The sequence below is a fragment of the Notolepis coatsorum genome (assembly GCF_963971535.1).
Source record: "Notolepis coatsorum genome assembly, chromosome: 2".
Lineage (NCBI taxonomy): Eukaryota > Metazoa > Chordata > Actinopteri > Aulopiformes > Paralepididae > Notolepis > Notolepis coatsorum.
In genome coordinates, this window is record NC_140166.1 from 86548278 (window position 1) to 86572351 (window position 24074).

The window sequence follows — 24074 nt, forward strand, 5'->3', positions numbered from 1 at the left end:
GTAGAGTAATACTTTTAGAATTTATTTTACAGTTTTATAAAGGTGCAGAATAAATTGATGATCCAAAATAAATGTAGTTGTTTACATGTTACTTGCATGTATCCCCCTCCCTACTTCCCATTTCCCCCACGTGGAATGCACCTGATTGGATAAAGCACATGGTGGTGCTCTAGTGCGACATCTAATGGATGTTATCTATAGAACCTTTAATAGTGAACGTGGAATAATCAAACAAGCGAGCTAACTGTCATTGCCAACAGCTAGCATTAGATATTTAGGAGTCGGAGCAGGCAAACGTTATTTCCGGGAACATTCTGAACGTTACATCACTGATGCTTTAAATGTGTGAACTTAGTGAAACAACATGGCAAACATACAAACGTTGCTACTAGTGGTGGGGGAAAATATCGATACAGTATAGTATCGCGATACTTGTGTGTGTGGCGATACTGTATCGATACAAGGACACCAAGTATCGATATTTTATTATGCAATTTATTATATTATTATTATTTATTTTGTATACAGAAGTTGCATTGTTCTTTTCAATACCTGTAATATTACAGTAGTCCACACACACACACACACACACACACACACACACACACACACACACACACACACACACACACACGTGTGCATTCAGTTAAGTTGGAATATGACTCACTGTAATACAAACAGTTCAGTTTGTCAGGTACATGCAACACAGATTACAGTGTTGACATCTGTCTGCTTGAGAAAATCCCATTTGCTGCAATAAAAATGATTGAAGTGAGATTAACTTTATTTCATTGGATAAAACATGTTGACAAAGTTTTACTTTGCAGTTGAAAAAAGGTAACAAATCACAATATATCGCAATATTAATATCGCAATATATTTTGAATTGCAATACTATCGTATCGTGACTTAAGTATCGTGATAATATCGTATCGTGAGGCCTCTGGTGGTTCCCACCATACCATGCAACATCTCCAGTCTCTCTTTCTTCATCTTTCTTTTCTGTTCTCCCAGCTGTTAACAGACTGTTATGCTACCTGGCTAGCTAGCTAGCTGCCAGCTTCGTTCAGCAATGTAACAGTTAATAGGGTCCCCTCTCAATACACTATGCCAGGGGTCGCCAATTAGATTTGCCCACGGGCCAGATTTTCCCCAAGCCGTTGCTTCGCGGGCCAGGATCAAAAACAATGGCTAATTTAATATACTGATATTGAAAAAAGACAAACGTTTTTCTCTGGTCTGCATCCCCCCAACAACCGTGTGCACTGCGCCGCACTGCACTGCACCCACTCTGCAATCCGCCAAACAAAGTTCTCACTCATCCATTCATTCATGAACAGCTCTCAGCTGTTGCAGATCCCCTTAACAATTGTGTGTATTGCGCCGTACTGTATTGTACCCATTCTGCAATCTGTTAAATAAAGTTTTCATTCATTCATTCATGAACAGCAGATCAGCTGTTGCAGATCACCGCGGCGGGTGATGAACAGATCAGAAGACAGAATGCATGAAAACACGACTCACCATACCTTGTTTGTTGTTCAGTCCTCCAAAATCCCTGCTAATGTTTGAAACATGTCACATATCCACTCGCCGCCCTCCAATTCCAGATTGGCGTTGAATGCAGCTACTTTATCTGCCAACTTTAACACAGTTGTAATAACAACCATTTCCTCGTTGTTGTTGTCGCCACATATTATGCAGAGAGGACGTCGGCTCGGCACGCAAGAATCACCGACCTGTTGCAATAAACCCGTATTTTAAGTATGGCTCCTGTTTATTAAAAGAAGCGTTATATTTCCCTGTTGCATATCCAAAGATGTTTGTTTTGTTTTTTAACACATTTGTTACTCGCTCCATCTCGAACGCGGAAGTGAAAGTTCGTTAGGGACTATTCCATTGGTTCTCCCAGTCCACGTGACCATTTCTAGCATTTCAATTGGCTATAGTGCTATTGATGACTACCGGTAGATAGATACAGCTTCACAATAAAAGACACCCTGGCGTCCCGAGTGAATATTTCCTGCGCGTAAAATAAATATCATATTCTCAAAATAATCTGACGGGCCAGAAATTATTGCTGGCGGGCCAATGTCGGCCCGCGGGCCGCCTATTGCCGATCCCTGCACTATGCAGTGTAGGTGCCGGTAAAGACGAGGGAAATATATATATTTCCCAATAAAACGATAGTCTCAAACTATTGGATTTTTTTATAATTTAACAACTATTAAAACTATAGAACTATAGAAAACTTGTCAACAAAAAATACATTTGTTTTATCTAATAAGATGAGGTTTCAGTCTGTTCACCTCATTCCAATAATTTTTATTGCAGTATTTTGTATTTGTATTTATTGGTTTAAAATACAGAGACAGTGCATATTAAGGAACATTTGACTGTAAATATGCCAGTTTAGCCAAGTTGGCTAATTTTCAACTGTAGTCTCTGGGGCAGGTGACATGAGCACAACAATAATTAAAACATAGTACAATAATTAAAACACAGTAGGAATCAGTATAGGTTACAATACACTAAAATACATATAAATAAATACATTAAAATACAACCCCTCAGTTAAAATGGTCGCACACTTGACCATCTCTCAACCATGATTTTAAGTTAGTTTTAAATGAGATGTAACTTTGATACTCCCTGAGCCGTGTTGGCAGACTGTTCCAGGTGTGGGCTGCTCTCACGGAAAAGGCTGTCTGACTAAAAGCAGACCTCCTGTTTGGGACTACACAGTCCCCTCTGACTACAGACCTGGTATATCTATCAGCAGATGCTTTCTGTTTTATGAAAGTACAGAGGGGGGGAGGAGCCAAGCCATGTAGGATTTTATAGGTAAGGCAGGCATCTTTGAATTTGACAAGATTGTCCCAGCTCAGTAGGTTCTGGTTTGCTATGCTATAACAATGGTGGTGGCTGTTTGTTTTCCTGTCCAGAACTTTCACAGCCTGATGGTAAACTACCTGTACAGATCGTAATGTTGTACAGGAGGCTTGTGTCCAGCTAGTCAGACAGTATGTTAAGTGTGACATAATAATGGCATTAAAATACAGTACAGTAAAATGGGATTGTCAAGAATTGTATACTATTTATTAATACATTTTTTGAATAAAATATTGATAGTTGCTTTCACTGTATCGATATGATATCGGCACGCAAAATATCGCAATATATTGCTGTATGGATTTTTTTTCCCCTACTATCCCCGTGGGGACCTGGATTTTGATGGACCCTACCAGTAAAAATAATACTGTGTATAAATGACCCATGCTGTTTCTCACAAGTCCTCACCAAGGACATTTTCCTGACACAATTGTGTGTGTGTTGGTGTATAATTAGTATGCGTGGCAGGGATGTATTTTGCATAGAGATCATTACGCTCTCCCCACACACACACAACAAGAACACAGATCATCATTTAGACTCTCACAGATTGGATATTACTGAGTGTGTGTGTATGTATGCACATATGTTTTGTGCGTGTTTGGTTCACTGAGTGTATGTGTAGTAAGGGTGTAACAATCAATACAGAATACAATTTTATAAACATTTTTAAAACTGCTTTGACGATTCTCATTCTCTTTAACTGGGGGTGTCATTATGAATTGAAAATGGGGGACCCTGATGTAAACGAGACGAAAGTTTTTCCCTGGTCTACATCCCCTTAACAATTGTGTGTATTGAGCTGTACTGTACCCATTCTGCAATCTGTTAATTCAAATGTTCAATCAGTCATGCCTACTGCTATTAGCATAATCTTTAAGGCTTGTTTTCATCATTTATGACTTTGAAACAAAAACCTAGTTGTGTAGTGTGTATATATTTTATTATATTTATATAATATTTGGTTACTATCAAATACATCTGAAACAGTGCTTGTTTGTGCCAATGAAACGGTAAACTTACACTGAAATCTCACTCCAAAATCCTGCGAAGCGTGAGTTGCTACAGGAAGCTGGAACTCGGAAGCTGTGGAGCATGGATAGTACACTATTCAAATTGAGGATTTAGTTTGAGGATATTTATTAAAAAAATTATGTTTTAATTGGATTATGTCATAAAATAAGACGACAGACATTCAATGCTTTGCTCCAATACTTCAATAGAAGCTTTGAATGTTAAAAAATGACATTCGGTACAGCCCTAGAATTTACTTTACAACTGAGTACAACAAGTATGTTTACTGTATGTGTTTATTTAAATAGGTGGCACAGTGGTGTAGTGGTTAACACTCTCGCCTCACAGCTAGAAGGTCCAGGGTTTGATTCCCGCTTGAGGACCAGGTTTCCGTGTTGCCAGTTACCCAGGTGGGGTATCTCCCAGGCTTTTCTGTGTGGAGTTTGCATGTTCTCCCCGTGCTCGCAAGGGTTTCCCTTCCCGATAAGAGAAACCCAATGGAAAAACATGCACGACGAAGACGGACAGGAGCACTTGGATTGGTCCCCACTCCCCGGGGCGCGGCCCCACGCCGATGCCCCTATCTGCTCCCGGCTGCCCTTGGGAGGAAGGACGACGGGATGGGTCAAGTGCAGAGATTTAATCGCATCGGCGACCCAACTAATTGCATGTGTGTGTGTGTGCCGCCCATCGCATGTGTCTGCCTGCATGCCGAATAAAGACTTCTCAAGTCCAGTTATTATTATATTATATATTAAATGAAAAGCGGCCTAGCGTTGTTTAACAGAACTCTCGATGTATTGTGAACTCACTCCCTCCTGCAGAGTTTTAATATGCAGGCTGCTGCCTAATGAAAGTTCTATCTGCTGCTTCCCATGCAGAGATTAATCCATCAGGATGGCTCGCCACAAAAAGATCTCCCTGACTGATACAGTTCCATATTAACCAGGTCTCTTGTCTCACAGTCGCTGATTTCAACACAAGCTTCCCACCTCTACAGATAACACTGTCCTGTCTTATCTCCAAAAGCATTGTCAGGAATTAGAGTAGAGAATTATTCTCCAAATGATTTCAATATAATATATTAAGAGATAAATTCTGCAACTCTTTGGAGGTCAATGGATGTTCTAAAAATAATGCACTTTATTCATACAATTAAAACCAAGGCATTTCGGCAACATGCCTTCATCAGGGTTACATGTTGCCGAAACGCCTTGGTTGTGAATACAAATAATTGCAGAGTTTTTCTCCCCTTCCAGTTCATGCACCTTGGTTGAAGGATGCATATTTTTTTAAATGACAAGATGTTTGTTTGTTTTATTTATCCCCATTAGCTGTCAAATGAATGACCGCTAGTCTTCTTGGGGTCCTCACAAAAAAATAATACAACAGAATACAAATTCAAAATGCAATTTGTTCAATTGAAATAAATAAATAAAAACATTTTAATCAATTAAAATAAGAAAAAAAGTAAAGCATAAAAATGTATATTCAACATTGAAGATGCAATGAATGGTTGTACTAATTCACATTCCCAACAGAAAACTCATATCTGAAAGGGTAACTGAAATTATTTACAAATAAAAATAAAATCATAAAATAGTTAAATACACACAGATGTGAGGTGAATAGGCTCATAAATCATTAGATTCTCACAGCGCAGACACACCAGCCACGCGCGAAGGCAGGCGGGCGAGCGACCGACCAACCGACCAGCGCTTCACTTTCACTCCCATGTTAACGGACGTAGCTGTGCCCACCGGTCGCGCGCAGGCTGGAAGCGATCGTTTCCGCTTTGGTTGGATTCAGAGGCGTGTGCCACGCGCATTTTCACAGAAATACACAAAATATCTGCATTATTACCACATAGATGTTGTTCAACCAGCTAATGTGTCTGTATCTTTCCCAATACAAATAAACCATATTACTATACTTTTTCAGGAGTACAGTCACACTGATCATCATTCTAAAATGAATTCTAACATTCTAATTAATTATATAATAAATGGTTATACATGCAAAATTGACCTATAGAACACTGGAACTGGAAATCTTAAAAAAAATCTTCAACAGGGACTGACTTAGCAATAGACTAGGCATTTACAGCTGTTACAATGTAAATGTGCCTTCCTCCGTGCACTTTCGCCCGCTCTGAAGTCGGACTCGGTGTGCCCGGCCACCCGCGGAACCCGCGAGTGCCTGCGTGCACGGCTGGTGTCTGCGCTGTCAGACCGTTTTTCCTCCGTTTTTCCTTTTACAAGCTTTTTTCACCAGCAGTGTGTTTTGTGGGCAGTACTCTTATGGTGTTGTGTGTGCTTTCTGGCCTGCTGTGTAAAGTAGTCCTGTAGCCACTAGGGATGGGTACCGAATTCGGTACTTTTAAAGCTACTTACCGAAACATGTCGGTACTACCGAGTATCGATTCACGTGAGATACCGTTTTTTTTTTTTTTTTTTTTTATTTTTTATTTTTTTTATATAACTATATATATTTTTTTTTACTTTTTTCTTTTCATGTCAACGTTCACACGCACAATATACGCTTAACCTATTTGACTTGATTCAACAACAAAGCAGTCGGGGCAATGGCAAGCCGAAAACGGTTGAAAGTGTGGTTATTTGAAGTTTGGATTTTTTTTCTTCACAACTGAGGTAGGTAGATAAAATTTTTAGAGACTAAAGTTCCGAAAAAAGGTACCGTTGGGTACCGGTACCGTACCGTATCGGTTCAAATGTGAACGGTACCCATCCCTAGTAGCCACTCCTTCAGCCTCACACTCACCGTTAGGACAGGATGGCTTGTCCCCTGAAGGGAACCTCATTTGTCTTGATATGTTGTGGATGAATGCATTTGATGCTAAGCTCATGTTCCCTTAAAAAAAAATAAGTGCAAACATACCGTTGCTGGTCTGGACTGGTCCTCTGAGCTCCTCTCCAGTCAAGCTTTCGCTGCTGTGGGGTTTAATATTTCCGAATCCTCCACTATTGTGTAAGGTGTCTCGTCTCTAGATCCTTCTTTCTTTCCTTCACATGAAGTTAAAACTTAAAACCAAGTTAAAGTGAAATCTAAAAATAGCTGCTGTCCGCACTTTCAGTTTATAATATTGTCTGACAAGCTTGATAACACATTTCATATTTTATAAATTAGCGTTTTTTATTTGAATGTGGGCACTGATAATGAACTAAGTGGGTTTTATTTCTATATTTCTATGGGGGCGGTGGGCAAGTACTCGGTGGATGCCTGAACACGGCAACCCTAGTGGTGATAGTGTTGTGGATGATAAGGTGATAAGTGGTTGGTAATGTATTATTGGTGAGACTGTTTTGGATGATGGTGTTTAGATTGATATGGTATTTTGAGTGATATGGTGTTTTAGGTGATACGGTTTGGGTACACTGGTGATATGGTGTTTTGGGTGATCAGGTGTTTTTGTGATAATAGGTTTTGGGTGATATGGTGATGATGCATGAGATGGTGTTTGTTTTTGGTGATATAGTGCTTTGGATGATAAGGTGTTTTGGGTCATAAGGTGTTGAGGTGTTTTGGGTGATAAGGTGTTTACTGTTTTGCATGATAAGGTGTTTTGGATATTAACATGTTGATAAGGTGTTTTGAGTGATAAGGTGTCTTGGCTGATGATGATGTGTTTTGGGTGATAGTTGTGCTTTTTTGGCTGCTGTGAACAAAGTTTATGGAAAGTGTAGTTGTTATTATTTCCATTATTCTATCTCATACACGCACACGCACAGTCTGTTTTCTGTGTTGCATTTGAGCAGTGAGCCTGTGCACAATTTACATACAGATGAGTCTTGAGAAGACTGATGCACCCATAGTGTTTCTCCTGCTGGAACATTTACAACCAATTCAACAACGGATGGATTTTAAATGAAATAAATAGATTGGGCGGGTGATTAAATCTACATGTCACCGTCTGAAGACACACAGCGCATACAATACAGCATGGACAACACACTTGTTTACAAGAGTAGCTAATGCTTACATTTAGTAATTTAGCTGGTATGGGCATGGTAATACTAGAAAACATAAATGCAGGCAATAGCATTATAGTACAGTAGAAAAGTAAAAATAGGCAGTGTAAGCAATATAATTAACTCTGAATATACGCATCTGAGCAAGTAGGCAGTGTGATCAAAGGTGCAGATGAGGCTCTGACTGTCAGTTATATATATTACAATAAATATGGTTACAATAAACACTAGAATCTAAATATATACTATGAGTACGGTAAGTAAAGTATACAGTATACACAGGTGCAGTATACATAAGGTACGTCATTCATTATGCGTTGTGGTTCCTTGTAGTTTAGTTGGGAGTCAGACACTCGTATAAGGTACATGTACACTACAGTGAAATTCTTGGTTCTGTATCAGCCCCCTTAACTCATTCAGCGCCAGTGTGTACCCGCATCCCTGCTATCAATGGGCCACGCTTTAAAAGATAGGCATTTTCACGTGTCGCGATGTTTGCAGAGCTATATCTATATTCTATATTATAGCTATGGAGATAATACTATGGCTCATTTGACAGTCACTATCTCTCTCTCGTCCAACATGTACATATTTTTTTCATGTATACGTTTGTGTGTTATCCCGTGGTGAATATTGTATAGTTTCAGAGTGATCCGGGTTAATTCCTGGAAGCTGAGTTATGGAGAGCTATGTGCATTTTGTGAAAGTTGTTCGCGTTGCTCGCCTAGACACGATACTATTTCCAAATCAAAGGTATATAATAGGTATTATGTTTCATCATGAATGCATCAAAGGTAGGGCTGCAACGATTAGTCGACATAATCGACTACATTGATTATAAAAAAATCGTTGACGAGATATTGTTGCGTCGATTAGTCATTAAAAAAAAATCTTATTTTTTTTTTTATTTTTTTTTTCACTACCTATCTTTGTGAAAGTGGATTCTCAGCTCTGGTCCAGCCAGCTGAAGACTTCTTAGCTTAACATAACAGACCGACAGTAAGTTTGGGGGAACTAATGGGATAACTGGGGATGTTGTTTGGTCCTGACAAGAGTCTCAAAGCAACTCTGAGGTCATGCTCAATGTCCAATCTGTTCCTCTGCTCTGTCAGCTCTGCTCTCAGCTCTCTCAGCTGGACCAGAGCTGAGAAGCCACTTTCACAAAGATAGGTACCGTAGTTTTTTTTTCTTTTTTTTCTTTTTTAATATAATTGTTTTTCGATTAGTCGACTAATCGAAAAAATAATCGACAGATTAGTCGACTACCAAAATAGTCATTAGTGGCAGCCCTAATCAAAGGGGGGGGGGGTCATTTTGTGATGCTCTGATCGTCAGCAACGGCATACGTTTTGGAGTACGTGACATATGATTGTTGCGATCGATGTGAAATCATTGTAGGATCAAAGTAGGATTGATGTCATATAGTCCCTACAGGGCTGTACAGTGCTACGAGGGTGTAGCATATTGCCCCTAAAAATAGCCTGTGCTAGTAGAAAAAAATATTTGGGGGCACCCTTGCTAGTACTGATTTCAACCCTTTCATTCGTATTTCACTCCTTTTTTTCAAGGAATTTAAACGTTGCGAACTAATCTTGTTGGCCGTTTTCTATATCTCTCCTCCCTCGGTCTCTCTCCGTCTCTCTCCGTCTGCCCGAGGAGCGGGGCTGTTACTTAACACACTCGCGCGACTGACACTCACACATGCACATACGGGTACTTGAGAGGTGCTGTCCGTGCTAGAGCAGAGCTCATCATAGCGGAGAGAACGAAACGTTCGGAAAAAGCATGCATAGCGCGACCTGTGTAACATTAAGTTACACTGCTATCAATCTCCTATCTTAACGTTAGCAAGCTAAGCATGCATAGTGTGACGTGTGTAACATTAAGTTACACTGCTATCGTTAGCAAGCTAAGCATGCATAGTGCGACCCGTGTAACCTTAAGTAACTTGTGTTCCGCGGGGAAATACCGGTCATCACTGCATACAACTTGGTTTAATCCAAATATGATATCCATTCAGAAACTTTGTATTATGAAATAATTCTGGGATGTCTGACTTCCCTATGCCTTGTTTGGTGCGAGTTCAGCTGACACTGTTGACACGCCCACTACGCAAAGCGTGCGCTCTCACACACACACACACACACACACACACACACACACACACACACACACACACACACACACACACACACACACACACACACACACACACACACACACACACACACACACACACACACACACACACACACACACACACACACACACACACACAGAGAGAGCGCACACACACAGAGAGAGCGCGCGCGCGCTCCGGTCATGCATCCACTCAACTCCATATCATCAGGCTATTGTTCTAAAAGTATCTCTACTAATAAAATGGAGTATTGAACCGTTTTTAACAGCTGGGTATTGGGTGGGACATTCTGATTTAAGATTTTTTTTTTTTTTTTTTGGTCTTTTTCCCCCTCCATTTTCCGCCGATTTTCTCCCATCCCAATGTTAGTCGTATGCCAATTCCCAGTCCCTTCCTGGTCGCTGCGCACTTACCCCCCACAGTCAGATCATCTGGGAGAGTGGAGGCTACCACGTGCTTCCTCCGACACACGTCCAGCCAATCACCGCTTCTTTTCACCTGGCAGCGCGGATTCTCATTGAGAGGGCGTAGCGTGTGGGAGGACCACACTATCCCCCTCACGTCCAATCCGCGCTTAGCAGGCGCCCCGACCGAACTGTAGGAGTCGCTGTTTACAACGACCCGGACCCACCCCGCCAGCTTCTCCCACCCTCTGATACAGCCAATTGTATCAGTGCAGACGGCCAGCCAAGCTGGTGACAACCCCGGAGCTGTGAGCTGGATTCGAACAGGCAAATCCAGCTCAGCTCCGGGGCTGGTGACGAACGCAATCTCCGCTCGGCCACCTAACCGCCCTGATTTAAGAACTTTCTAAATAAAATAGAAAGTCCCAAAATAGTTAATTTATCTGACTGCTTGTATTAATTGATCAAAAAGTAGCCACGTGCAGTAATATAGTTATATAAAAGAATAATAAAGCAATGTTGATTATGTTCTTAAAAAAAAAAAAAAAAAATCTTGCAAAATAATAAAAAAGAACCGTTAAGAGTATCGAATCGATAAAATCCTAACGATCCTATTCCTAACCCATCCCTAATGAACATTGTTAATACACTGTATTACGTAACCATTGACTACAGGAAGGCTCGTTATATGGTCAATGATACATAATAAGGAGACGGTAGCCAAAGTAACTTAATAAAGAATATTTAATGTATAATTACCATGGATTTTGCAATCAAAAGAACATAGGATAATAGACAAACAAACACAGACAAACAGAACTATACAGACAGGATCAGCACCAGACGGAAGGGATGACAGGATACTTATACACAAGGGGATGACGAGACAACACACACCTGGGTTAAGGGTAATTGGATACACCTGGGGGAAAAACAATAGGGACTACACACCATGACAGAGGACTACATCTAGACATGACGACTCACATTAGGAGCGCCTGATCAGGGCACAAACATATACCCCCACCTAACACACTGTTATCAATGAAAGAAGAAATGTTTGCAGCTGTGGTAATACTTTAGTTGGTTCATTATTAGGGATGCACCGATATGAAAATTTGATACCGATACCGATTGTTCAACTAACACAATCGGCCGATACCGATACCGATATTTGTGGCAAAAAAATTATAAAAATGTGTAATATTTATTTTTATTTTTTGTAATATATATATTTTTTTTGTAATTTTTTTTTATGAAACTACTGTATATTTGTATGTCTCTAGATGTTTTGATGAATTGAAAATGGAGGACGCTTATGTAAAAAAGCCGAAAGTCTTTTTCTGGTCTTCATCCTCCAGTCCACTGAGCTGTACTGTATTGTACCCACTCTGCAATCTGTCAATAAAGCTTTCAATCAATCAGACAAATGCATAGAAAAGCCCTTATTATAACCAAATAACAAAAAATTATATTGTTTATGAAATTTTTTTAGCCCTATGCTTGACAATTATTTTAGCCATGGCAACAAATAAAATAATAATAATAAAATGAATAAATAAAATATTAAATAAATAGGCTACACGTCTCTCTTTTTGTGTTACAAATTGTGCTCACCGATATGAACATAGGCCTTTTTACTTACCGTACTTTTCGGACTATAAGCCGCGGCTTTTCCCCCCATTTTTCGACCCTGCGGCTTATATAACGGTGCGGCTTATATGTGACTCGACGTGACCAAACCCGAAAATGTAAAAATCTAAATATTGCTTTTTTGACTGAATTGAAATGTTATTTATCTGTTCCCTTATTTGCTAAACTTAATACAACTTGTAAATGAGTTAATTCTTGTTATTAGTCTTACAGTATTGTGTCCCAATGCTAATTACATATGGTAATTAAACATTAAAACACCTGCGGCTTATAGTCCAGTGCGGCTTATATATGTACACATCATTCAATTTAGCTGCTGCGGCTTATAGTCAGGTGCGGCTTATAGTGCGAAAAGTACGGTACTTAAAAAAAAGGAAACATCAAGATTGTTATTATGTGCCCCTAGTGAAAAAGCTTGGCGTACAGCCCTGCCTTATCTTTGCTAGGAGGTATTCCAAAATGAATATTCCAATTGTCTGATCGCGATTTCCAGTATTGATGTCCATCCGGTACCTGACATGAAATGGGACAAGTGTGCTGGACGCATTCCAAGTGACTCGAATGAAGCCTTTCACTTGCCCGGGTCCCATTTCTCCGCCTGGACCATATAAAATGTAACACACATTGTGAAATAAGTAGGGCTGTCTTAAATACTTCGAAGCTTAGTTCGATGGGCATGGGATTCGAATGGGAAAATAAAATTTGAATATAAAGAAAATATATATATACTGTATATATTAAAAAAAAACATTTTTTTTTTGTTGCTAAATCAACTCTGGCTCTCTTTGTTAACTACAACAAGCAATGCTGTTTGTTATTTAAGATGAGGTCGGACTCGGCACTGACAGATTTGTGTTCATTGTGCTGCTTTTATAAAGCCTCAAATGACGGCTTACAACATTTCATGAAAGCAAAGTGTTTCCTTTGTCTAAGATTTAAAAAGGTTTAAACTTTACAGCACTGACAAAGTTGAACAAAGTGCTGTACAAGTCCCACAACATTTTTTTTTTTTAAATTAAATTATTTTTTATCTCAAATCTTCAAATTAAAATCGAATCTCTGCCCCGAATCTCTGCTTCGAATGCCAAAAAAAATTCGAAGGTCAGCCCTAGAAATAAGGTTTCAAAGGGCCACCTAGCAGGATTCGGCCGGCATTGCAATCTAGATGTCTCAGAATGAGTCCCAATGATACACCGAGGTCTGTGAGACTGTATAGAATATTAACCCATTCAGTGCCAACCACGAGTATAGTCGGGTTAACTTGCCATCGCTTGAGTGCCAATCATGAGTATAGTCGGGTTTTAATCGTTATTTCTTTTATTAGCGATATCCATTCATTTTTCATCCATCCAACCTGACGTTATCATTGGGAATGGGTCTGAGCTCGCAAAGGGCAAATACCGCCGCATATCGTCTCCCGGATGGTATTGCACATCATTGGATTGGATTGGCTGGGACTGCATCAAAAAAATAAGTCCGGTCCAGGTTTTACTTCTCGGCCATGCAGCTGGATACTATTGCATTGACTGGGGGGACTGGGAGCATCGTGGATTATGTGTTTTTGGACTATAACGTTGGATCAATGGACGCGATCGATATTTGGAATGGCGATCAGGAATTGGATTAATCTTTTTGCATGACATCAGATGTGAGGTAAGGCCTTTGTTACGAATCTTGGGGTAATCAGAGGTTCCTTTCTCCGCCATCGGAGCGTGTGTGTGTGAGGTTCGCGCCGACCAAAGTACGGAGAACCAATTTTTCAGACCCCGCTTCTCTTCGTGCATGAGGACACATAATACTATCGATAATCTAGCGTTTATTTGAAAACTATTCATAAATCAGCCGAAAAATTACGTGTTTTGTGTATTCCACTAAAGGGCTATTATCGTGTCTTTCTATGGAATTACTAGAAATCTCAAACTATACTCTTATTCAAAACGGTAGAAAAACGGAAATTTACAGATGGAAAAAAAACTATCCGTTTCGTACATGTTTACTGCAAGCAAGTCATTGATAAGCGACGGGTGTATTAGACCCATAGCCATAATTTAAGATATAGTTTAAGCGTTCGCAAATATCCCCGTCCTCCCATTGAGTAAAGCGCTGGCCTACAAGCCCTAATTTGGTCATATCCGGCCGGCTCTGAATGTGTTAAAAGCGAATAAAAGAAACTATAAGCGATCGAAAACCCGAGATTTCTCGGGTTCTGGCGCTCAACCGCTGGCGAGATAACCTGACTTTTTTCGTGATTGGCGATGAATGAGTTCAGATTGTGCTTCATACAGTAAAAAAAAAAGGAAAAATTATTAACACTATACAAAAAATATATACAATATGCAAAACTAAACTAAACTAAAGGTGGGAATCCCACCTCCAATTGTGCGTTCGGCTGACCGAACCACTCTCTGCGGTCGTGTGCAGTGCTATTCCAAAACCAGGAGGTGATGTTACCAGTCAGGATGCTCTCTATTGTGCAGGAGTAGAAGTTCTTTAGGATCTTCTGACTCACTTTGAATTTCCTTAGACACCTAAGCGTTCTTCACTTCACTGTCTCTGTGTGGTCCATGTCAAGTCCTTGGATATGTGGACTCTGAGGTACTTGAAATTGTTCACTCTCTCGACCGGTGCCCCATAGATGCTGAGGGGGCTGTAGTTCCTTGCCCCAGACCTCCTAAAAGACTGTTATTAGTCTAATCATAGTTCTAACCCACATGTCCGTCTCCTTGCAGTATCGACAAGGTGTCCAAGGTGGCGTCTCCGGTCCTGGTGATCCACGGCACAGAGGATGAGGTCATTGACTTCTCCCACGGCCTGGCCATGTACGAGCGCTGCCCGCGTGCCGTGGAGCCCCTCTGGGTGGAGGGGGCGGGGCACAACGACATCGAACTGTACGCCCAGTACCTGGAGAGACTCAAGCAGTTCATCTCCTTCGAGCTGGCCACTTCCTGACAAGGTAATGATGACACCACATAATAATTTAGCGAGCTCGCCAACGTTACTGTTATTAAAGCAAACTTGAATTTTTATGATTTATATTATTATTTATTTTATATATATATATCTTTTTTATATAGTTTTTTCAGGATGGGCGGGGGGTCCTGTTGGCGGGGCGGGCCAAGGCAATGGTACGGGAAACACTGCTACCCTGACTAAAAGTAGAATGGAGCTCTATGGAGAAAGCATGGCACTCCTGACTAAAAGTATAATGGGACTCTATGGAGTCACCATTATGAAACCACCTACCCTGACTAAAAGTTGTTTCAAATGAAAATGGCTGGTCATTTTGCCAAATCAGCATGGCTGTGAGTGAGAGTCCTTCACCTTTTGCATATCTAGTTTTGACATGGATTGATTGTTTAGATCGCTAGCAGGGCTAACAAGGCAAATATATTGTAGTCTGGCCCCATTGTTCTGACCAGGATTACGTTCCTTTTTGTCTCCTTGATGCGCTGAGCAGCACAGAGTCTGACATGGATGAGAAACCTGCCTATTGTAACAGCTCTGTGTCGGAGTGTATCCTGAGAGTCTGACCCATCCTTGTCTCTTTGTTTCCAGGCTCCTGAGGGGGAAGTTGCCACTTTGCTGAGGCCTGACCACATCTCAACACATCTCCCAAACCTCTCTCTCTGTACCAGATGGTCCCCGTTGAGGCCGGGCTGCGTCTCAAATGGCTTAAAAACTCCTAGTCTCCTATCACTTGTATTTCTTACTGAAAGATGGTCACAGAGGCCCCGGGCCGCGTCTCAGCCGGCTTCAGAGGTCTACTCCTGGGCTCCTAAATCATCTGCCCCCTACCCTACCCTACCATCATCAACGAGGGCTGAGCTGTGTTTTCAACAGAAACCTCCCTCATCTCCAGACCTCTCTCTCTCTCTTTTTCTCTCTCTCTCTTTCTCCGTGCCTCGACAGGCTTAAGATGCCTCCACCTCCTCTCTTAAGCCTGGATTTATTGTGGGGTCAATTTGCGAGTAGTCAAAACTGCCCCAAAAATATGCTTTTCTTTTTCTCAAATGGACCATTTCTTACAGGGAGTATAAACCCTGTGTAATCCCCCTCTCTCGCAGATGAACTGAGCGCCCGAAGCAAACCGTCACTACACATAATGTAGAACTGCAAGGTCGCACCAGGTTTTAGTTTTCTCTGGACGGATAATAACACTAATAGAACTACAAGGTCACACCAGGTTTTAGTTTTCTCTGGACGGATAATAACACTAATAGAACTACAAGGTCACACCAGGTTTTAGTTTTCTCTGGACGGATAATAACACTAATAGAACTACAAGGTCGCACCAGGTTTTAGTTTTCTCTGGACGGATAATAACCCTAATAGATGTACGTACTTGTGTGCGATGTGGACGGGGCGACAACAACAGACGACAAAGTGGGCCACGGGAGTCTAATGTTTTCCGGTAACGAGCTGTTCCCTTTGTGATTAGAGCGGCGACGTCGAGGCAACTCGTCCAGCGCCGCTGCGCGTTAAAGTTCTCCCAGTGTAAATGCCGCCCTCGTACTTCTGACGACGACGCTGCCCTCGGTCCTGCCGTGAAGAGGCGGCCGGGGGAAGAGGCGTCTCTGGAAGCTGCAGCTCTCCGCGGCCTCCGCCTTGTTTTACGACGCAGGCGCCCCTGTTATGCCGTGAATGCAATTTACAGTCTCTGCGAGGCAGAGCCGTCTCTAAGGGGGCGGGGGAAACGTCACTCGTAAAGAGCCCCTCGCTCCCGCCTCACGGACCCTCCGCACCACAGATGCCACGAGAACCATCGTTTAGCCTTAAAGTCTGGCTTAGCGCGGGGGGGCGTGTAAGTTGCCCCCAAAACCAAGACACTCGGACAAGTGAAGCAGTTCCCCTGGTTTGGGGAGGATCCTGCTCCTGTGTTTGTACTCGTTCCTGAGTCTGCTTTCAGTTTGTCTGGTGTTCGAGGTATCTGCATTCTCCGTTAGCCAGATAACTAAGTAGAACTCTACTCTCTATGGTGTTCACCAGGTTATCTGGCCGACTGAGTAACGCCACCTCTGCTCTCTGAGTCCCTCCTTCCTTTTTGTCTATGTAACAATGTGAAGAATCCGCACTTGTATCTCACAATTTAAATCTCTTACTGGTACACTTTTCTCTACTCTCTACTCTCTACTCTCTTTCTCTCTCTCTCTCTCTCTCTCTCTCTCTCTCTCTCTCTCTCTCTCTCTCTCTCTCTCTCTCTCTCTCTCTCTCTCTCTCTCTCTCTCCCTCTCCCTCTCCCTCTCCCTCTCCCTCTCCCTCTCCCTCTCCCTCTCCCTCTCCCTCTCCCTCTCCCTCTCCCTCTCTCTCTCTCTCTCTCTCTCTCTCTCTCTCTCTCTCTCTCTCTCTCTCTCTCTCTCTCTCTCTCTCTCTCTCTCTCTCTCTCTCTCTCTCTCTCTCTCTCTCTCACTACTCTTTGAGAGGCTTTGTAATGCTCATGGTTGATTTTGTATCCTTTTATACCAGGTGATAAGAATTATCTCATTTTGCACCTCCTGATACATAATTGAAGATTTCTTTTTAGTTTTGTTGTTGTTTTTGATTTGTTGTTTTTTGTTGTTTTTTTCCTGTATTTTTAAGTTCCCATTCAGGGTCGATTTAAAAACGAATGCACTTTGACTGTGCAGATAATTTCAGGTAATCATTGTTTTCTACATTTCTGATGTGTATATGTTGGAGGTTTTATTTTTTATTTTTAATCTTATTGGCATTCCATGGTATGGAGGTAAAACTCCTGTTATGTTTTTGTGTGTGTGTGTGCGTGCGAGAGCGCGTGTGTGTAATATGTACGTGGTTTTTATGTGGTTAAAGACTCCGGTAATACTTTTCTTGAAGTGTTCCTCGGAAGGCGTCATTATGACATCATAAGTCAATGATGGTTCATGCTGTGATAAAATTATGTGCGCAAAGACTGTTGTGGTTGAATCCATTCTGGGCCATCGTCATAGTGACAAACAAATCCCATAGCACAGTCCTAACCAGATCCACGGCGCGTTTCCTAATGCGCTGTAAATGTCTGGTGTGACGACAGCGTCAGAATAGTACACACACTCTAGCCGTCTAACATGGGGCTGTGTGTCCACGATGCCTCACAATGCACTTCAAGTAAAGTGTTACCAAAAACGCCATTACCCAGAGTGCACCTCTGTGTGTCTGGCCAGTGTAGCAACGTTCTTGTTAACTGGAGGTCCTGTGGATGTGATGACACTTGATAGCTGTGTCAAAACAACTTGACTCGTACTGTAACCTGGCGGCCAGGACGCCTGGTGCCGGGCTTATCTGTGGTAAGAAGACTGCTTCTGTGTCCCCTGGTCCCTCATGGTTCTGTCTCTATGTCCTATTGTCCCTCATGGTTCTGTCTCTATGTCCTATTGTCCCTCATGGTTCTGTCTCTACGTCCCCTCATGGTTCTGTCTCTACGTCCCCTCATGGTTCTGTCTCTATGTCCTATTGTCCCTCATGGTTCTGTCTCTACGTCCCCTCATGGTTCTGTCTCTACGTCCCCTCATGGTTCTGTCTCTACGTCCCCTCATGGTTCTGTCTCTACGTCCCCTCATGGTTCTGTCTCTACGTCCCCTCATGGTTCTGTCTCTACGTCCCCTCATGGTTCTGTCTCTACGTCCCCTCATGGTTCTGTCTCTACGTCCCCTCATGGTTCTGTCTCTACGTCCCCTCATGGTTCTGTCTCTACGTCCCCTCATGGTTCTGTCTCTACGTCCCCTCATGGTTCTGTCTCTACGTCCCCTCATGGTTCTGTCTCTACGTCCCCTCATGGTTCTGTCTCTACGTCCCCTCATGGTTCTGTCTCTACGTCCCCTCATGGTTCTGTCTCTACGTCCCCTCATGGTTCTGTCTCTACGTCCCCTCATGGTTCTGTCTCTACGTCCCCTCATGGTTCTGTCTCTACGTCCCCTCATGGTTCTGTCTCTACATCCCCTCATGGTTCTGTCTCTATGTCCTATTGTCCCTCATGGTTCTGTCTCTACGTCCCCTCATGGTTCTGTCTCTACGTCCCCTCATGGTTCTGTCTCTACGTCCCCTCATGGTTCTGTCTCTACATCCCCTCATGGTTCTGTCTCTACGTCCCGTGAACCGTCATCGTTTTTGTATGTTCCATATGACTCTTGAAATGTTAATATAAAGGTCCGATTTATACCTGTGTCATTCACCACGTCTGCGATGTGGACAGCATGTCGGAACACGCAAGCCCCCCCCCCCCCCCCCCGCCATAATGTGTTGAGTTTTGTGTAACTGACCAATCAGGTTGCCCCCCTTTTGATAAGACAGTCGCCAACACCCAACCAAACCGTGTGAGGTACACCGTTATCACGTGGCTTTCACAGAGAGGGCCTACGTGTCTGTCTGTCTGTCTGTCTGTCTGTCTGTCTGTCTGTCTGTCTGTCTGTCTGTCTGTCTGTCTGTCTGTCTGTCTGAGGCCCGTGTTTTGACATGTGGAATACAGAGGTATAAATCGGGGACATGCTGCAGTCGTGGTCTTCGGTGTGTTTGTATTTCCTCAGTCATTTCACACTACGAACTTAAGCCTTACGTCTGTGGATGTCTCTCTCACACCCACGAACGTTCCTGTAGACTCTAGCGGGGGGCTCTCCTAGTCTTCAGGTCAAACCCATGACTGCTGCTATCTGTCAGAGGGATGAATGAATCACTGTGAAAGCCGGGTCGGTCCAGGGCAAACGGTGTCACCAAACAGCAGCCACCAGCCATATTCTGGTTAAATCGGACTGTGGCTGTTAAGTTTATCAACCCCGGAGATCTGTTTTGCTTGGGAAGGGGGGGGGGGGGGGGGGGGGGGGGCTCACCATCGTTCTACCGCTCCACCTCTGGTCTCCGGCCGGGCGATGGGACTCACAGACGCTCTTCGGTCACACCGTAAGCGGTCCGGCGATAAAGCCGCTAGCTGTTTGAACACTGTCTTCTAATCTTCCCTCCATCCCTGCTCTCACTCCAAAGACCTCTGCTGGAGAAAAAAGACAACAAAAACAAAACAAAAAAAACACTATGGGATGTTTTGGAATAAACCCAACGCATGCAAACCACTTTTCATAACGGTGAGAATTTTGGCTTGACTGTATTGGAATCCTCTGCTATTGCTTGGTCATGAAAAAAAAGTCAAACACCATAACCGCTCACATAGAGCAGAGTTTTGAAAGGAGGGTTTGTATATGAAGGATGCAGGGCTGTCCTCTGATAGTCATATAATATGTCCACTAATAGATTAGTCGATTTAGACGGATCTGTAACATTTTTGTTTTGCCACATACCATAACGCAGGAGGATCTCTTAAAGCAATAGTGTGTAATTGTGGCGCCTACTGGCTGCCAGCGGTACTGCCTCTTGTGTTTTAACTACATTTCCCATAATCGTCTTTACTCGTATCTGTGTGCTTTTTAATTTAATTTTTTTGCATGCAGGCTATTTTGTTTTCTTGGCGGTCGAGGTGGCTGTGTATTTATTTGTCATTGTTGCAGAAAATACCCAGCTTTCCGTGCACGTAGAAACTTATCACGTCTTGTTCGTTCCGGGCACGCGGCCTGGTGTTTTGCCAGGAAGACTGACCGAGCCGGTCGCACCAGACCACTCGAGTGCTGTGTCGAAGCACCGGCGGTCGCAATGTGTTCTGTACACGCTCCAGAAATTACTTGATTAGTAGAGAAATTACACATTATCGCTTTAAATCTTGCGCCTACCTGTCCTCCATAATTTTTCAGGAAATAACTCATTCAAAAAAGCATAAAAATCAACGAATGAACTTAGAAAGTCTCGATTAACTAAGACCAAACCGATTAATCAACTATTAGGGGGGGGGGGGCAGCCCAGAAGGATGTTTACGTAGCAATGTGTGATAATCATTATGATTGATCTGTGTATTGCTGTGAGTTGTGATGCCTGTTTTGAAGTTCATCAGTTGGGGTTTTGGGTTCGATGTGGGGATACGCCGAGACCAATACCGGCGTCTGACGATACCAGGATGAAACGCGCCTCCGTTTATGGAATTTCTGTAATACCAAAATGAAATGCTAACCGTGACACGTCGGGAATCTAATTGGAACAGTGCCAATGGTAGATCTCTCTCTGATTGATGGTGTTAATCATTATTGTCCAGTGACCACAAAGATATTGTTCTGACTCCTGAGTCTATATTGTTGAGTAACAAGCATCAATCTGCAAATCTCAGCATCCTAGTGAGCGGAAACTGTGGCCGCCAGAGGGTGGGGACACTTTTGTGGTCGGACTGGCAGAGCGAGCGATAGAGCTGCTGATCGCAAGCTAAACATGATGAATTGACACGCATACCTCAGCCTCTTGGTATCAGCGGTGGAACAGATGGTATTGGTGACGGCATATTTCTAGTTTAGGACAAGGTACTGTACTAGTGTTCTCGTCACACTACAAAACATCTCCACCTGAACTCGTTTAGTCTTGTGTTGTGAGTATTAGAAAAAGTTTAAACAAACAAAATCTGACAATGGAATGAGATGGTTCAGTTTGTTTTAAAGAATTCTCTCAAAACGAGCCTGTCTTTAAAAGACGACCACAGCAATCTGGCCCGTTTCAACATAGTCACCCGTTTCACACACAAAAAAACGTTATAAAAATATATATCTTATCTTATTATTTCAAGAAAAATACAACGCAAGTCGAGTGAAGATGGAGATGTTTCTTTTGCAGCACGTAGCCGATGTGGGCCGGTATTTTGGAAGGAGTGCCCTCGATGTGTCTCTCTTGTCTCTCCAGTGTGTTTGTGTTTGTCTCTCTAGTAGCTCTTTTTAAAGGAAGTGCCCCTCCCCCTCCTATAATCCTTGATTTTGATACTGACATTTTTACACGTTTTTTCCAGTCTAAATGTTGATAGATTTACACTGTCTCTGACGTTGGGTTTGTAAGATGAATCCTATGTAAATGTCATGCGTCTATATATTAACCCTGCATCACAGAATGCTGAATATGTTGCACTTTGTCAAAAAGAAACAAAAAAAACACAAATGGAATACAAGAATTATCACGATTTGGACGCCTCGTCTTCAGAGATACCCACGTTCTTTTCCCAAACAACTTAATTTTGGCCACTAAAAATATTACTTACAGTATGTAAGCGATTCAGAGGTCAAAGGTCAGTTGTGATAACACTTCCTGTTAATTTCTGTCATAACAGTAAGCAGTTTGGCAGGTCTGTTTCAGCATAATGACACATTAAACACTAACTAGTGAATAGATTGGGAGCGTGTGTTCATGTAGGCCACATGGAACGGCGTTTAAATCATGTATTCAAAACGTGTTTTAGTTTTTTTATAAGATTGTCTTGATATTCATGTTTATCTGTGATACAGGGTTCAGATCTGTTCTATACGTGATACAGGGTTCAGATCTGTTCTATACGTGATACGGGGTTCAGATCTGTTCTATACGTGATACGGAGTTCAGATCTGTTCTATACGTGATACGGGGTTCAGATCTGTTCTATACGTGATACGGGGTTCAGATCTGTTCTATATGTGATACGGAGTTCAGATATGTTCTATTCTGACAAACCCTGGATGACAGGGTGTCTAGTCCACTTGATTTTAACACTGGAATCACAATATGCAAAATCAAATGCAGAAAAAGCTTGTAGGATCCGATTTCTTGGTAGTAGTGCGGTATGTGAAACAGATTGAAATAAAAAGCCTTAAATGTGCCGTAAAACAGATTAATGTCATTCATTTGGAGTCTTGTTGCAAGAAGGGGACACAGTGGATGTTTTGATGCTTATAATAAAGGATGCATGTAAGTTCACGCCTGTGTCTTGTGGCTTTTTATGGGATAGTCAAGGTTGGGACGGGTACTTAGATTCAAATGTGTTGTCGTCATACAGCACAATTACAGTACAACAAAAAGAAGTTGGCTTCTAACCAGAGTGCAAATATAACAGTAAAGTACAATGTACAAGTGATTAAACTGGAATATATATAGTGCTACTGAGTAATAATGCTAATCCAATGTATTTACAGTGTTATAGTAATATTTTGTACATTTACATTTAGTCATTTAGCTAACTCTTATCCAAAGCAACTTACAAGTTCTGTACAACAAGTCAGCAGGAGAGGTACATCTCTGGCAGGGTAAGTGATATTGTTCCGTCAAACAGTGTCAGACTCTTGAGTGCATAGTTGCATAGACATAGCATGACGGGTAGTAGTAGTATAGTAGTACTGTATAAGATACTGTAAGGTACATAATAGTAAAAGATGGCCAGCGGTATAACTCGTAAGAGTAGGTCAGTGACCCTGAAGACGAAGTCTCTGGGATGAAAAACAACTTATAGTTGTGAGCTTTTCTCTGCTACACATCCTCCCTCCTCCTACACACCTCCCTCCCTCCTACACCCCCCCCCCCTCCTACACACCTCCCCCCTCCTACACACCTCCCTCCCTCCTACACCCCCCCCCCTCCTACACACCTCCCCTCCTACACACCTCCCTCCTACACACCCTCCCCCCTCCTACACACCCCCCTCCTCCTACACACCCCCCTCCTCCTACACACCCCCCTCCCTCCTACACACCTCCCTCCTACACACCCTCCCCCCTCCTACACACCTCCCTCCTCCTACACACACCCTCCTACACACCTCCCCCCTCCTACACACCTCCCCCCTCCTCCTACACACCTCCCTCCTACACACCTCCCCCCTCCTACACACCTCCCCCCTCCTCCTACACACCTCCCTCCTACACACCTCCCCCCTCCTACACACCTCCCCCCTCCTCCTACACACCTCCCTCCTACACACCTCCCTCCTACACACCTCCCTCCTCCTACACACCCCCCTCCTACACACCTCCCCCCTCCTACACACCCCCCTCCTACACACCTCCCCCCTCCTACACACCCCCCTCCTACACACCCCCCTCCTACACACCTCCCCCCTCCTACACACCTCCCCCCTACACACCTCCCTCCTCCTACACCCCCCCCCTCCTACAC

At 42.8% G+C, this 24074-nt stretch overlaps 1 protein-coding gene across 1 annotated transcript in view; it reads left to right on the forward strand.

The window, feature by feature from the left end:
* Positions 1–17343, forward strand: part of abhd17c (abhydrolase domain containing 17C, depalmitoylase) — a 137753-nt gene extending 120410 nt beyond the window's left edge. The window contains exons 3-4 of the mRNA XM_084336648.1: positions 14822–15045; positions 15648–17343. Coding sequence (XP_084192774.1) covers positions 14822–15041 — 220 coding nt within the window. The 3' untranslated portion in view covers positions 15042–15045; positions 15648–17343. The remainder of the gene's footprint in view (positions 1–14821; positions 15046–15647) is intronic.
* The last annotated feature ends 6731 nt before the right edge of the window (positions 17344–24074 follow it).